Here is a 16,464-nt window from a genome sequence, read left to right as displayed (position 1 = left end):
CATTTTCTAATAAAATAAGTCAGGAAAAGGAGGAAAATATATAATTACGGATAGATAAAAATGCTAGAGCCCATTTCCATTGATTTACAATATCTATTCATCATTAATTTATTGTTTTAGGAACCCGCGTTTACTCTATTAGTCTATTTGTTCAAGATATACATCTTCTCTTGTCGGAAAATCGAATAATAAAATAATGATTTCTGAAAACATATTTTTAATAGTTGTCAATTCATGTTGCTATTTATTATTCAAATAATATATACAAACTTTATTGTAAATTACGTAAAATAAATTAAATATATTACACCGACCTCGAATGTGACTCAGCACCCTTGCTCACCGCATTTCAACAAGTCCACTGTAGTTCGCAGTTATTTATGTAATTATAAATAATTTTATTCCAAAAAATGTAATGATAATTGAAATACCGTGCATGGATAAAAATTGATAATCAATATTTATCAATATTGATAATTAAATATTTAATATTATATATATTTTTATACTATATATATTATATCATATTATTAAAGTTGAAAGGTTAACAATAATTAACTTTACTTTGATGTCATGATATGTATTTTTGGTAAACCAAAAAGCCTTCTTCTCTAATTATAAAAAATTATATTTTATTTAATCGTTTAGTGATTTTGGTTTCTATGTTCAAGATCTTTAATTTCAACTTGTTAATTTCAGTATTTTTTTCACATGAGTGATGAAGTGGAAACTACACACACGTCGACGCTCTTACGTACGTCGGTCATGTCACATAGGCGCCGCATATAAAAAAAAAAACTAAAACCAAAAAATATATAGCCCAATAAATAAACAAAATCATAAAAAGACAAATATACACGACTAAAAATACAAATTTATCTTAATTAGCATATGCATGTAGATATATTTGTGTGGAGGGCAAATGTAAAAGATTGTGAAATTTGTAATAACGAAATTAAATACATACGGCCTCTCTAATCTATTTTTTTCGAAAAAAAAACATATTACTTTAATTAACATAATTTTAATTAAGTATATTTAGTAAACAAATTAATATGTTTAAAATGAGCCAAATAACGTCGTAATTTATCTTAAAATGGAACTAGAGTAAAAGTTACGTAAACTTTCATAGATTTGAAGAAGATAGGACAACTAAACACATGGTACATGTTAATATTAAAAATAATCGTCTGATTTAATATTTATATTTTTTTATTGATCGAAACAGCTTGTCAGGTATTATCAATTTGGGCTAAACGTCTGGGTGTGCTTTCCCTGTTTATATATATAATAATAAATATATATAATAATAAATATATGTGCTGTAGTAATTGATTAATAATAAATTTGATTTTCAATAATTAGAAAAAAACAAGATTTCAAAAGAATAATGGATATTTTTCCTAAGATATGTAATCGAAGATGCCATATTTGTCACCATCGTCAAATTGAACTTATTTTATTCGACTTTATTTGGATTTACTCTCTACTTTTCATTATATATGTATACGTAGCTATTCACTACATGTTTGTATCATTTTTACAATTTAGTTGGCAAAGAGTGCGAAAATAAGTAAGTAAAGTATAGCTTTATCTTTTGTTTATTTTCATCATTATTACTTCGGAAATAATTAGAAAAGTATAGAGTCGTCGACAAACGTTCATGGTTTCTGGTAAGTGTAATTTATTTTGTTTTCGAGTATTTGCTCATTGAAATTGTTTCGGGTTCATTTTTTCTTTTTATTATGCATTCTTATTTGGTTTTCTTGGAAAAATTCTCTAAATATATATATAACTTTCTCTTCTTCTTCTTCTTGTATTTTTTTGTTTGAGTATATTAATAATTAAAAAATTTTCTTTACGAAATTACAAATAGGAAACATGCCAGAAAAATTAATTTATCGTCCTTGTTTGGAATGTAATTACCTCCTAAGTTTATATTGGTGTGTTTGGTTGAGTGGATTAAATAAAGATAGATCAATAGTCAAATATTTATCGTTAAAATTTTAAGTTGTTTTAATAATAATTTTGACCCGGTTTAAGATCCAATTTTATGGACTATTTGATTAATAAAATTGGATCTTAAACCGGGTCAAAATGATCATTAAAATATTTTAAAATTTTAACGATAAATATTTGCCTATTAATCTATCCTTATTTAATCCATTCAACCAAACACAACCTAAGATGATATCTATAAATCGATGAATTCCACATGGTCAAATAAATTATTTTAGGAGTAGGTATCTTGTGAGATGGTCTCACGAATCTTTCTCTGTGAGACGGGTCAACTCTACCGATATTCACAATAAAAATTAACACTCTTAGCATAAAAAATAATAATTTTTCATGGATGACCTAAATAAAATATATGTCTCACAAAATACGATCGATAAGACCGTCTCACGCAAGTTTTTGTCTCGTTCTAAATATGAATGTAAAAATATTTAATATGTAGTATTACATAAATCTACCATCAATTGAAATATATTTATTTGGCTAGATTAAAATGGACTACGAAATCGCGGGCCTCGTTCTAGCATTGCTATTATGGGTTGCATGGGCGGTTGTAACAGAACGGAGACACCGACGATTGGAGGAGCTCGGCCGGATGCCGCCCGGGCCACAGCCATTGCCGGTGGTTGGCAACATCTTCCAACTAGCACGCGACGCCCGCGCACCCCATAAACACTTTGCTGAACTAGCTGATAGATACGGCGCCGTGATGACGCTCTATCTCGGCTCCATGAGAACGGTGGTGATCTCTTCCAGTGAGGCGGCACGTGTAATGTTCAAAAACCACGACGCAGCTTTGGCCGGAAGAAAGATATACGAAGCCATGAAAGGCGATATAAGCAACGAAGGGTCCCTCATCACAGCCCAATACGGGCCACACTGGCGGATGCTACGGCGGCTCTGCACATCAGAATTCTTCACCACCGCGCGGCTCGACTCCATGCAAGAAGTCAGAGCTAAGTGCGTCGATCAAATGCTCGAATTTATAACAGAAGCATCCTCCTCTGGTTCTGAAAACAGCGTTGGTGTTGATGTGGGGAATTTCTTTTTCTTGATGGCTTTCAATTTGATCGGGAATCTCATGTTCTCGAAGGATTTGTTGGACCCAAACTCAGAAAGGGGAGCCAAATTCTTACATCATGCAGGAAAAGTTATGGAGTTTGCAGGGAACCTAATGTTTCAGATTTCTTGCCGATGTTAGGTGGCTTGACCCTCAACGGGTTAGAAGAAAAACACAGTTTCATGTTAAAAGAGCGTTTGATGTTGCTGGAGAATTCTTGAAAGAAAGAATGACAGAAATGGAGACCACTAAATACGGCGGTGTTGGAAAGAAGAAGGATTATTTGAATGTGCTTTTGGAATACAAGGGAGATGGAGTGGAGGAGCCTTCCAGCTTTTCTTCAACAGTAATCAACGTTATTGTTTTTGTAAGCAAGTATCCCCAGGGCCCTTTCCAATTCTTAATTGCTTTCATTTTCTACTTATTTGGGTTCCAATTAATCCCTTACTTTGAATTAAAGCCCTTTAATTCAAACCCTATATACTTCACTTGGATTCATACTTCATTTTAATATGCGTGATGTCCGGCAGCTATTTTTTCAAAATTAAAAATTGCTACCACTTGCCCTAGCTTCTTCCATAACTGGATTTATTATAATTTACTCAGCTATTTTAGCAACTAAAAATATGAGCAACTTTGGGAACTAGTACAAATGTAACCCCCAAACTCTTCAAAAACTCCAATCTGAGCTCCGAACCCTAGTCCCACCCGGCAAAAAGCTCGAAGAACAACACCTAGATCACCTCCCATACCTGAAAGCGGTCATCAAAGAAACTCTAAGACTTCACCCACCCCTCCCGTTTTTAGTCCCCCACATGGCCATGGATCTATGCAAGATGTTAGGCTACTATATTCCGAAAGAAACCCAAATTCTTGTTAACGTTTGGGCCATTGGAAGAGACCCTAAAATGTGGAAAGACCCATTGGAGTTTAAACCAGAGAGGTTTCTAGACCCTAGCATGGCTGATTACAAAGGGCAGAACTTCGAGTATATACCGTTCGGGTCGGGGCGTCGGATGTGCCCGGCCATGCCTCTTGCCTCTCGCGTGCTGCCGATGGTTGTGGGGTCGATGGTGCACTCGTTTGATTGGGTGTTGGCGGGTGGGATGAAGCCTGATGAAATGGACATGAGCGAGAAGATTGGGTTTACTTTGAGGAAAGGGGTTTCACTGAAGGCCATACCATTACCAGTTCCATATCGAGATTATAACAAGTGCTAGTTTGAATATATATATATATATATATATATATATATATATATATATATATATATATATATATATATATATATATATATACCCGGTGTTTGATTATAATTTTAGAAGCAAATCAAAGATATATTCCATATAATGAGATTGAATAATTCATGAATAAGTCTATTGTGAAATGTTCTCACAAATCTTTATCTGTTAGACAGGTCAACCCTACCAATTTCATAATAAAAAGTGATACTCTTAGCATAAAAAGAAATATTTTTTCATGAATGACCTAAATAAGAGATCCGTCTCACAAAATACGATCCGTGAGACAGTCTCACACAAATTTTTGCCATAATTCATTACATGACAATACAATAAATTATTTATTTATTAAATTTCACATACACGCATATATATATATATCTTTTTTTCCATTTTTTTTGTTTCGTTTTGAATTGTATTATAATAATGACTTCTTCTGCTTTAAGTTAGCCTTATTTTTAAGTCTACTTTATATATTGAGTTGAGTAAGTTTATGCATATTTTATCGGATTTAATTCATTCCTTGTAACATAAATCGGGATATCATACGGGTTCTCATATTATATATATTTACAATAATAATTAATATATTTCAAATTTTAAGACTAGTTTAATATATCGTATATGATAATTTTTGTTCAATGCTAATGCTAGTATATATATGATTTACATTTAATACCAGTAAAAAAAAATAATTAAGTCGATATACTTTTAAAATTGATGGATGGATTGCTGACAACTAAAATTCATTTAGAAATAAATGTTGAGAACGAAGGGATTTTTATCAGAGGGTTTTTTTGTATTTCTTCATTAAAGGTTTTTTTTGTTAGTTTGGGTATGCTAGAGTCACTCGCTCGATTCCAATTTATGTTTAGTTATTTATATGTTTATCAATCATAGATTAATTATATTGATCACGACAATAAAAATTGTTTTTTTTTCCTGGGCCTCCTCCTTATAAATTGTCATATTAATTACGACATTGCAAGGTTGATCACTTGGAAAGGTTGAAAGTAGTATTGAAATGAGTGACATCTTGAAATTTTTTTATGTATTCACGTTGTATCGTTTGATTTGGTTGGTTAGATGAGTTGTAAAAGAGTGACGTCAGATCTTAATGGGTAATATTTTATATTTTGGGGACAGAGCCGATGGTAAGTCTAATATCTAAAAGATATGAGGCAACACAATCAGATAGAAATTCATATCTCCGGACTAAAGCCTAAAGTGCAATTATAGATTTTAGTCTAATAATAAAGGCTCCATTCTAACGATATATATCATCACTAGTTTTTCGATATCGGTCTTTTGTAAATTAAGTTCTAAACCAAAAGTATAATTATAAACATAGATCCAAAAATAAATATGTTACATTTACTATTATATCATACAAATTCACACAAAAATATTATATAACATAGATCCAAAAATAAATAAATTGAAGCATAGAGGTTTGTGAAGTCAGAAATATTAAATACGACAAGTTCCATCAAAAGTCGACCAGAAAATCTTCTCACGACCCGCAACGTCTGTATATTAAATATGGGAGACATTTACGAGTGAGAAGTAAACAAATTAAACATGCACTGGGAGTTGACCATCCTCTGTTGTTGCGTTCTCCTTGTGGCATCTATACTCTTCCTCCTCCGTCGTCAGCGGCGCTTTCCCACCCGGAGGCTGCCGCCAGGGCCACCGGGATGGCCAGTGTTCGGCAACATGTTCGACCTCGGTTCCATGCCGCACAAAACTCTAGCTGGGCTACAGAAAGATTATGGCCCAGTTGTCTGGCTAAGGATCGGCTCTATCAACACAATGGTGCTGCTCACCGCCGAGCCCGCGACGGAATTGTTCAAGAATCACGACGCGAACTTCGCTGAGCGCACGATCATAGAGGTGATGAAAGCTCATGACTTCAACAAGGCGGCTGTCTCCCTCGCCCCCTACGGGGCGGCTACGGCCAATATTGGCGGGTGATGAAGCGTGTGATGACCCATGTTGAAATGCTGGTTCACAAAAAGATCAACGAAACCGCCGCTATCCGGCGAAGATGCATTGCAGACATGGTGGAATGGATTGGAAAGGAATCCACCGACACCACAGCCTCCGCCGCAGGGATACACGTGGCGCGGTTTGTGTTCTTGGCTTCGTCCAACATGCTGGGTAATTTAATGCTATCCCGTGATTTGGTGAGCCCTGAATCGACTGAGGGATCGGATTTTTTTGCGGCCATGGTTGAGTTGATGGAGTGCTCGGGGCATCCGAATATCGCCGATCTGTTTCCATGGCTGAAATGGCTGGATCCGCAGGGTCTGAAGCGGAAAGCTGAGGAAGGAATGGGGAAAACAATAAAGATTGTGGGGCAGTTCGTGGCGGAGAGGTTGAAGTAGCAAAACGTTTTGTGTAGGGATGTAATCGAGTCGAGTCGAGCCGAACTCTTGAATGTTTGAGCTTGGTTCGTTTATAATCGAGCCGAGCTCGAGCTTTATTTAACGAATATACGAATGGCTCACGAGCTTATTCAAGTCTTTATCGAGTCTAAACAAACTTAATAAATATGAATTATACATTTAAATTTTTATTAAATTAATTAAAAAATAAATTATATATTTAAAGAATAATATAATATTCTTATTAAAATTTATAAATTTATTATAATAAATGAATTTCATAGATTTTTCAATATATTTCATAAATAATATGCAAAATTAATAAATCAAATATCAAAACTATTATTTTTTTCATCTAAAAGATTATTCATGAACTTACCAACGAACATGTTCACGAGCTAACAAGTCGAATACTGTAAAGCTTGAGTTTGGTTTTTTTATCTTAACGAACCTCATTTCGAATAGCTCACAAACGGTTTGGTTCGTGTACATCCCTACGTTGTAGATGGTAAGAAGGATTTTCTGGAAGTGTTGCTGCAAAGTGAAGGCAATGGAAGAAAGAACGGGGTGAAAAGATTTCAGACCACGACCTAAATATAATGATCATGGTAAACAAAATCATCTTTCATGGCTATGTATCGAGATATTTCATCAGTTTTTATGATCGGGAGTTTACATACAAGTTCCATATTTATTAATCCAGAATATTCAAAATTAAAATCACTCGATTTAATTCTAAACTAGTTAATTTGAACTGAGAGTGATGATAACATAATTTTCTTTTTTTCCTCATATTTTTGTCATGAATAATTAAATGGACTAGAAATTAGGATTCAAATCCTATTTTTAAATTTAAATATGCAAATTTATTTCTTTCCAAACCATCATACAAAATTAAACGTTCACAAAAAAATTATGAATTCTCAGAAGGTGTTTCTGGCCGGTTCAGAAACTACAAGCAGCAGCACCGAGTGGGCCATGGTCGAGCTGCTCAGCCACCCGGAGGTAATGACGAAGGTCAAAAACGAACTCGCCCAGGTAGTCGGAAAGAGCAACACTTTTGACGAGAATCACGTCGAAAATCTACCATACTTGCAGGCTGTGATAAAGGAAACTCTCAGACTACATCCTCCGGTTCCATTCCTGGTCCCTCGCAAAGCAATTCAAGATGCCAACTTCTTTGGTTACCAAATTCCCAAAAACACGCAGGTTTCCGTGAACGCTTGGGCGATTGGAAGGGACCTAGATTTCTGGGATGACCCTTTATCTTTCAAACTGGAAAGATTCTTAGGCTCAAAGATTGATTACAAAGGGCAGCATTACGAGCTGATTCCTTTCGGCGCTGGCAGGAGGATGTGTGCCGGGATTCCTCTGGCTCACCGAATGCTTCACCTTTTGTTGGGTTCTTTGCTGCATGAGTTCGACTGGGAAGTCGATGAGATTGGTCGGAAAGGATTGGTGGACTCGAGAGAGAGGATGGGGATAGTCGTTCGGAAATTGGTGCCGCTGAAAGCACTGCCTACGAAGTGTTCGATACAATGCCAAAGCTGAATAATATACTCTAGTGATGAATCTTGGTCTTGTTTGGTGTCCATTACCATTTACCGCCTATGCCTTTTCAAAACAAAAATAAAAATGTTGTTTTCAAAGTCAGACACATCGGTTTTTGCATGAATTGTGACTTTATAAAAATCAATTCTTTATTTTACATGAAAAAATCATATTAAATTTGCATTTTAATCTCAAGAACATAAAATTATATTTAAAATTAAATTGTTTTAACATATTCAATTCTTCCTTGAATAATTCCAAATATAACCCGCCCCAGAGACTCGGTTATGGACCCGCTTCTCCGAGTCTAAACCGTCGCGACAGTGTATGTTTAATACGGGGTTGAGTTTAAATCTGGCACATTGTTATCCGTAGCTTAAAACATATGTAAGCCAGCTGAATGCTTCCCGAATACCTGTTGCTTTTGAGGTTGCTGGAGAATTATGAGCCGGTAGACTACCCTGTATAGTAGCTAAGAACAAACCTTGGTAATCTCAAAGAATGCAATCATAAGAAGGATTGGAGAATACAGTTGCATCAACATTGCATTTCAAATATCCTCCCATGGAAGGCTTATTCCATATTGCTCGATCTGTCTGTGGTGATACGTTACGTTGGCTAACAGTAGCATATAAATTTGCTGATTTCCATTGGGAGTCACTTAAATATCACGTGAGCAGGCTTGCACTACGTACGATTCCAAACTACATAGTTTCTATTTGGCCAAATTTGTCACAAAATCATTGTCGCGATTCCAGTTCCCTGTTGATTATTCTTTGAAACAACAAAACTCCACCAGTCCACAATAGAATATATAGAACCAAAGTTAGTACCCATAGGAGAAAGACACCGCACATAACTTGCACATGGACGAGAGACCAACGCATGAAATACCTCTTCAGGTTCGTAATATGGATAAGAGAGCACCACGTACGTACTCTGTAACTTATGCGATCCTGGTGAAATGGATGAGCTGGGTCGGGTGCTCCACAAGATCCGCTATCAATCATTTATTTTAGGAAGATGAGCAAAGTAGATGGCTTCGGCTGTCACCTGCACACAAGGAGATAAACCACGTGAATGGGCGCTGGAGGGGTGTCCGGCGTGACCATTCCGATGCTTAAGTCAGCATGTGACAAAAGATAGAAAACCAATGTATCTCTCTGAGAAGAGAGGTGAATGCTATTAGTGTGTATATGTGTGAACATATATTCCTCTAAATGTAAAGAGAGAACCTGGTATTTATAGTAGAGGATGCATTGATGACCTCGATCTGCGTGCTACCTACTAATTATAGTAGGGCGGCTGAGCATACCCTATATTCTGACATGTCAAATCACACATTAGTCAAAACCTCCCTGTAAGATTCTGTCAACCACTTGGATCGGTGCCAGAGATGGGACAGTCGCCCACATCCTATTCTGTTAGTATACTCGAGTGCAGTGCTCATATCGATATGACTCGGGTAGAAAACTCCCGGGAGCTGGCATAAGAGCTCGGGCACCCAATAGCCCGGTGAGAAGACGTCCCGGGTGTTCAATGGCCCGGCCTCAGAAGAATCCATCCTACAGATTTACTCTGATCTGAGCTATCCATTCAATATCCCGGGTCGTCCGTGACCCGGGTTCTTATGCGGGCGTCATCAATGGTCTCAGGTTACCCATGACCCGGGCACACCCCGAGGTATCCGGGGGTATCAGTAACATTTACTCTTCGAACTTGTAGTGCTCTCATGGTGGGAAGACATGATGATAAAGCTCTCCAAATAAAATTTCGGAAAATTTCCAGTTTTGAACGGAACTATTAGTGGAGAGATTGTGTTGCTGCATGAGAACTTCGTGTCCACTTTTAACTGTGTAAACACCTTTTTTTTTAATCATTGAACCACATCCGACTGTGGTATGTTCATTAATCATGCTCAGTGGAATAGACAATATTAATCCATGGTCTCTTTAATTTCATTGAACATGTCGTCTAGAAACATATCCAAATCCCATGAATCGTATGTAAGACATTTCAAGGAATCCATCATAACATGATCTAAACCAGGATAACGTACGGGCTGTCCCAACAAATCTTACCGTCTTAATCTTAAATGTCTTCATGCTTTTACTTACCAAATGTATAAATATTTAGTTGACTGTGTTATTCAAAGGCTATAACAGTATTCTTTTTTTCTCAAAAAAAAAAAAATTTGCATTTTACGATATCTGCATTCTGCAGCATTTGTTTGAAGGCAGTGGGCGTGAAAAGTAAGAAATTGATAATAATTTAAAACAATCCTTCCACTTACAGTTGGGGATGTAGCTCAGATGGTAGAGCGCTCGCTTAGCATGCGAGAGGTACGGGGATCGATACCCCGCATCTCCACGTTTTATGTTTTAAAAAATTAACTTTGAAAACATAAAATAAAGTGATAGTTTTGACTCTTCAAATTATTAATGTGAACTTTTATCAATTAAAAAATTAGTATTTTTCACAATGATTCAAATTTTAGAGGTAAATAATTTTTCTCCATAAAAGTATAATAAAATCTTCACTTTTAAAAAAGTATTAAATTTAAATTTTAGTATGTTTTGTTATATATTTCTATGCTCGTGTTTTATTTTTTTTTCCGATTATTTCTTAATATATTTGCATATTAATCTAAACGAGCTCCAACTTATCCAATTCAAAATAAAGGACTCGAGCTCGCAAACTCTTTATATTCACAAAATTTGAAGCTAATATCATAAATTTGGCTCGCATGCTTAAACGAATGTAAGGTTGGACGACATCTCCTAAAATATCGATCTATCTCGGATCTCATCTTATTCTCAATCCGTATTTTTTCTCGATCCGATTTTTCGAGAATTTTCTAGTCCAGATCTATGTCAAGAGATAAATCGAACAAACAACCTCAACCCGATGAGATTCTCCACCCCGACCTAAAATAATATTATCAATAACTTAATATGTTATTGGGTTGAAGCTTATACAAAAAAATAAAATTAGATAACTCTTTTATAAGATGTTAGCTTTTATATGATATATTAATTAATTTATCTGAATAAATAAACAAAATTTTATTATTTTAGCTCATGTTAAAGATATATTTTAAAAATAGTCTTATATTGTTAAATATTAATAATAATAATTTATGGACAATAAATATATCAAAATTCATGATAACGTTCTTTTAAAAAATTTGAAAAACATAATATTATATAAAAATATATATTTTATTTGATATGATAGAGAGTAATGATAATTAAATTAAATATATAAAAGTAAACAAAATTCAAAACTTTAACCAAAATTTAAAGAAATGATATAATATAGATATTTAATATAGTTTATATTTTCAATTAATATCAAATGCAAATTTGAATTTTAAAGAAATTTAAAAAACTTCTCATTTAATTTTGTATTTATTTTTAAATATTTAATACGATAAATTGATACAATAATACTAATAAAAAATTTATATAGTAATTGTTTTAATAAGAATTTTTTAAATATTGTAAAAAGTTTGCGTGTGTGTGTGTATATATATATATCAACTATATAATAGACCGGCTTTTTTTCGATTTGAAAACCCTAGGAAGAAACCCCTCCTCGCCTAACCAGTCCCCAAATCCCAAAAGCTAGCTGAATTTGAAAAATAATGGCGGAGCACTTGGCGTCCATCTTCGGTACGGAGAAGGATAGAGTGAATTGTCCCTTCTACTTCAAGATCGGCGCGTGCCGCCACGGAGACCGCTGCTCTCGCCTGCACACGAAGCCCAGCATCAGCCCCACGCTTCTGCTCTCTAACATGTACCAACGCCCTGATATGATCACACCTGGTGTCGATCCTCAGTGCCAGAACATCGACCCTAAGAAGATCCAGTCCCACTTCGAGGTTCCGTTGATTTACGAGCTTTGACATGTTTTTAGAAAGTTGGTAAATTCGTATCAAATTGTTTTTTATATTGAAAAATAGATGCAATCTTACTTTGTAATGCAATGTAGGATGTTCTTATTTTACTATATTTGAATATGATAACCTAAAAACTAGCTCGATAAGCTGTTGCAGTGGGAATCGAATGCAAGGTTAAATCAAGCTCGATTCCGTGACAGCCCTGACCCGGGTTGTCCTATAGAAATATCCCTAGATGCTGTTTTTTTTCGCCTTTGCTTTTAATTTGTGCATACGCTGTTCCAACACATTTGGTAATAATTGAATTGGTTGTGCCTGTTTGTGAAAGTATGATTTGATGACACTTAGATTTTAATTTTGATTAAATTAGCGTCTGTCTTGAGACACACACACTTGCATACTCAGTCTCTTACTGGCATGCATCCCATGTTGTCTAAAATTTGGAATTCAAGTATAGTTTGGGTTAATTAATTAATCGGTCTCAGTTTTCTTTTCACAAACAAACAAAGTGTGGAACTTGCATATATGTTTGTTTAACTAATTTCGATCAAACAGGATTTCTACGAAGATTTGTTTCAGGAGCTGAGCAAGTACGGGGACATCCAGAGTCTCAACATATGTGATAATTTGGCTGACCACATGGTAGGCAATGTGTACATTCAGTTTAGGGAGGAAGACCAGGCACAAGCTGCTCTTCAGAATCTCATGGGAAGATCTTATGAAGGCTAGTTTTTCTCATTAGTGTATACATTTTCACTGTTAAAAGATAGGTTACTGGCCACACACACTAAGATATTTGAGGTCAGGTCTCTGAACTATCTGGAGGAGTGTGAGCTTGTTTCCGCATGACCTATCATAAATCACCTAAATAATGGTGCTAAATTTTTTTATGTAGGATTTTTTATTTGTCTTTTCAAATTGATTTTTTTTATGCAGAGCCTGTGCGTTTTTTACCTACATGTGTGTCTAGCATTAACAGGAGTCTTTTAAATTCAGTAAATAACTTCATTATTTCCATCATAAGAGTGCTGGTATTGGAATTTTTAGGGCGCCCAATCATTGCTGACTTCTCCCCTGTGACGGACTTCCGTGAAGCGACTTGTAGGCAGTACGAAGAGAATGTGTGCAATCGAGGTGGATACTGCAATTTTATGCATCTGAAAAAGATAAGCAGGTCAGCTTTTAACAGAATTTGTTCTCCATATCTTTCTTGGAACTTCACTCCGATTGGTTGCTGATTGGTCCATTTGTTTTCTGAAGAGAGCTGCGACAGCAATTATTTCGGAGTAGACGAAGGCATGGTCGCAGTAGAAGTAGAAGCCATAGCCCTCGTCATCGTCACCAAGATGAGCGGCATGGCTCTGAAAGAAGAGGCGATCACCGTCACTATGATAGAGGTAGAAGGCCTCGAAGCAGAGGTCCTGGTCGAAGGAGTGGAAGAAGCAGGAGCCCTGGAGAAAGGAGAAACAGGAGCCCAGTACGGGAAAGCAGTGTTGAAAGAAGGGCTAAAATTGAGCAATGGAACAAGGAAAGAGAGCAAGCAGAATCTGCCAGAGATGGCAATAATAACTTTGATGGTAGTGCTGATGGAGATGAGCATAATAATGAGAAGGGCAACGATAATAACCTTCACCCACCCCGACGAAGAAGTGAAAGTTATGACGACCTGTAATGCCATTGCAGCTATCATGGTCTGTCTCCTTTTCTTTGTTCATTTCTCCCTTCTTGTGCTACTTTTTGCTATTTGTTTAGAGATATTCTTTTGTTAAATATGGGCGGCTTTGAGGAAAAAAGGCTCACTGCCCATTTTCCACTGTGCAGGTGAGGAAGATTCATTCTCCTGTGGTATCCTAAATAACCAAAATCTCTGTTCTCTCTGTTTCCTCCTTCCAAAGAAACTCCCCAGGCCTTTAAAAAAAGAAACTGGTTTAACAGCTATCTGCACATACTTCCATTGCCTCCCGATTCTACAATTTGAGTATTCAATTATATCTTTGAGTTGTCCTTAAAAAATTCTCAGCTTTCTTTTGAAAGTAACTACTCTGTGGCCCTCAGCAATTCATTAATGCTAATTTTGAAGGAAAAACTAAGATATCCTAATTCATACATTCTTACCATTTCAACTCTTAAAAACGTCCTTCAAATTCAAATAGTCATATGGTCATATTTAACATGGGAAGTAAGCAGTATTTCTTTACCATCTGCCTATCTTGTCGCAAACATATCACTATATACTTATTTTGTTGCATTTCTTCCGCTTTGTGCATGTTTCCACCCGAACAAAGCATTATATTTTTCTTGTAAAAGGTAATTTCTAGAGGGTTTATGATTCCATTGCGTTTTTAACTTGAGTCAGATTCTTCTCGTTACAATCCATTTTCTCTTGCATATGACATGTGATTATGAGAATATAAATTTATTAACAAGGTAAGTTTCCTCACCTGTATGCGTTGTATGCGTTCTATATATTAATAATATAAGAACATTTAATACCCCTCTTAAGTTTTGCAGGTCAGGCATTCCTGCTGGTGCACACAGTTTTCTATAGCAGCTTATATTGATGTTTGACTACAGGTTTGGAGGTTTTTTCTGCAGAGAAAGATTACTTTGTATTTGGCTGCTGGAGAACATAGTTCAATGCCCCATCTGAAGTTACCCTTTTCTATGCATTAACGATTTTAGTTGGTGACGGACAATTCGGTTTGCTTAAGAATCTCACCAAGCTATTTTTGTGGTGTTCAAATTCCACCAGATTATGGTCTCTCTTATTAATCCAAGATATGATCCAAGGAAACAAAACTTTGCGCACTGTATTATTCTTGTATTCGACTGTATTTGATGTGTTATCAGTAATTCGGGCAAACGCAAGGTTTGATTCTGTTTGATGGTGAAATGGTGAAACTGTGTTACTTTATGTGAATGCCCGCATATGGTGGTATCATAACCCGTAGACTGTGGTTTACGTTTTCTTGTTTGAGATACTAATTATATATATCCTTGATTTTTCTTTGTTGGGGTATCACCACATGTTAATTGGTTATATGATTAAAGTTTTTGTTTGAACTAAATGATATAATTATTATTTTTCAATAAAGAACTCAAATAGATTGTCGTCAACTGTTATCTTATCGTACCCTTTTTTTTATACACCGAATAGACAAACTATTTAAATTAGTTATTTGATTATCGATAAATAATTATGGAATTAGTTTTAATACTAAAATGGATGAGAACTAAAAACCATACCTTAGATATGCATAACAAAAAACTAACTTTTTTTTATACTCATCATCTTATGATGTTTGAGCATGTTTTGATGAGTCAAATGTCAATGTAACCGCGAAATTTTATTCAGGTATAACTTAGATAATGGAGTCATCTCTATTTTTCTCCAGCTCTTCATTTTTTCTCCATGTTTAGACTTTTTTTAAAAAAAAAAAATAAATAAAAACTATTTCTCCCTGGTGATTAAATTATGTAAAGTGATATAGGCTATATTATATGTGACCTTGTATGGATAGTGAAGGAGGATGAGATGAGATTCCCTTGAACGTGTCGTCAATCACGAGGAGGTGGGAGTGGTGACCGACCGCTTCATCCGGTTGGGTGAGAATATCAAGGCCGAGGAGGCAAGGACCAGCTTTTCTCACGTGACGAACTTAATTTCCATGCAACCTTCTGTTACGTGAATAATATGTTGAATATAATTTTAGAGTCATAAATTTTTGTATATAATTTTTTAAGCGAAAACGTTGACCATGTGTTTGTTCATCGGCTTTGTTATGGTTTTTTGTTCCTTAATTTTATAGTTTTCATTGCAACTGCATTTTTCTTTGAAACCGGCACCTTTTTATAACCACCATCAAATATTCAAATATATTATTAAGAAAAATATCGCAAATTTTTGGTTCTTTCTCTTTGTTACTTTTCACAAAAATATATTTTTAATAATATCCGTGAGATGACACTAAATATGTATTCAAATAAATTTTAATGATAATCTTTAAATAATACATAACATGCTTCGTTAACCATTCAAATGTTTTCTTTTTGAAAATTAATGCGACAGTTGTGTAAAACCGTCACTAATTAGCGATGTGTGAATTAACGACGATTTTTCTCAAACCGTCGCTAATTAGCAACCATTTTTTAAAAACTCGTCGCGAAAACTACGGTTTTATGAACCGTCGCAGATAATAGAAACCATCGTTAGTAGAGACGATTTTTCTAAAAAACCGTCGCAAATTGTATAAATTTGGTTGGTTCGCTCCATTCTATCACACCTCTTCATCGATTTAATATATTTTT

General features: G+C 35.2%; 1 protein-coding gene, 1 non-coding gene and 2 pseudogenes across 11 annotated transcripts; all 4 read left to right on the top strand.

Moving 5' to 3' along the window:
* Positions 1-1,541: 1,541 nt before the first annotated feature.
* Positions 1,542-4,299, top strand: LOC140825543 (cytochrome P450 76A1-like; annotated as a pseudogene).
* A 1,564-nt stretch (positions 4,300-5,863) lies between these two features.
* On the top strand, positions 5,864-8,400 carry LOC140825542 (cytochrome P450 76A1-like; annotated as a pseudogene).
* A 2,152-nt stretch (positions 8,401-10,552) lies between these two features.
* TRNAA-AGC (transfer RNA alanine (anticodon AGC)) lies at positions 10,553-10,625 on the top strand. Its single transcript has one exon. It is a non-coding gene; the product is annotated as a tRNA-Ala (tRNA).
* Positions 10,626-11,812: 1,187 nt separating this feature from the next.
* LOC140825541 (splicing factor U2af small subunit B-like) lies at positions 11,813-15,070 on the top strand. 10 transcript variants are annotated; one of them, XR_012116697.1, is made up of 7 exons: positions 11,813-12,138; positions 12,712-12,880; positions 13,204-13,330; positions 13,417-13,847; positions 13,978-14,001; positions 14,513-14,583; positions 14,731-15,070. XR_012116697.1 is itself a non-coding variant. In XM_073187386.1 (6 exons), the coding sequence occupies exons 1-4, from the start codon at positions 11,902-11,904 to the stop codon at positions 13,826-13,828; spliced, it is 945 nt and encodes a 314-aa protein (XP_073043487.1). In that variant the 5' UTR covers positions 11,813-11,901; the 3' UTR covers positions 13,829-13,847; positions 13,978-14,001; positions 14,513-15,070. The 10 variants fall into 10 exon arrangements, 4 of the variants coding, with proteins under 4 accessions (XP_073043487.1, XP_073043486.1, XP_073043488.1 ...); XR_012116695.1 differs by having other exon boundaries at positions 14,668-15,070; XR_012116696.1 differs by having other exon boundaries at positions 14,509-14,583.
* Positions 15,071-16,464: the final 1,394 nt, after the last annotated feature.

Source organism: Primulina eburnea, chromosome 3 (genome assembly GCF_022965805.1).
Source record: "Primulina eburnea isolate SZY01 chromosome 3, ASM2296580v1, whole genome shotgun sequence".
In the NCBI taxonomy this organism is placed as follows: Eukaryota; Viridiplantae; Streptophyta; class Magnoliopsida; order Lamiales; family Gesneriaceae; genus Primulina; species Primulina eburnea.
The sequence above is the reverse complement of the archived record's forward strand: the minus strand, read 5'-3'. Positions and strand labels throughout refer to the sequence as shown.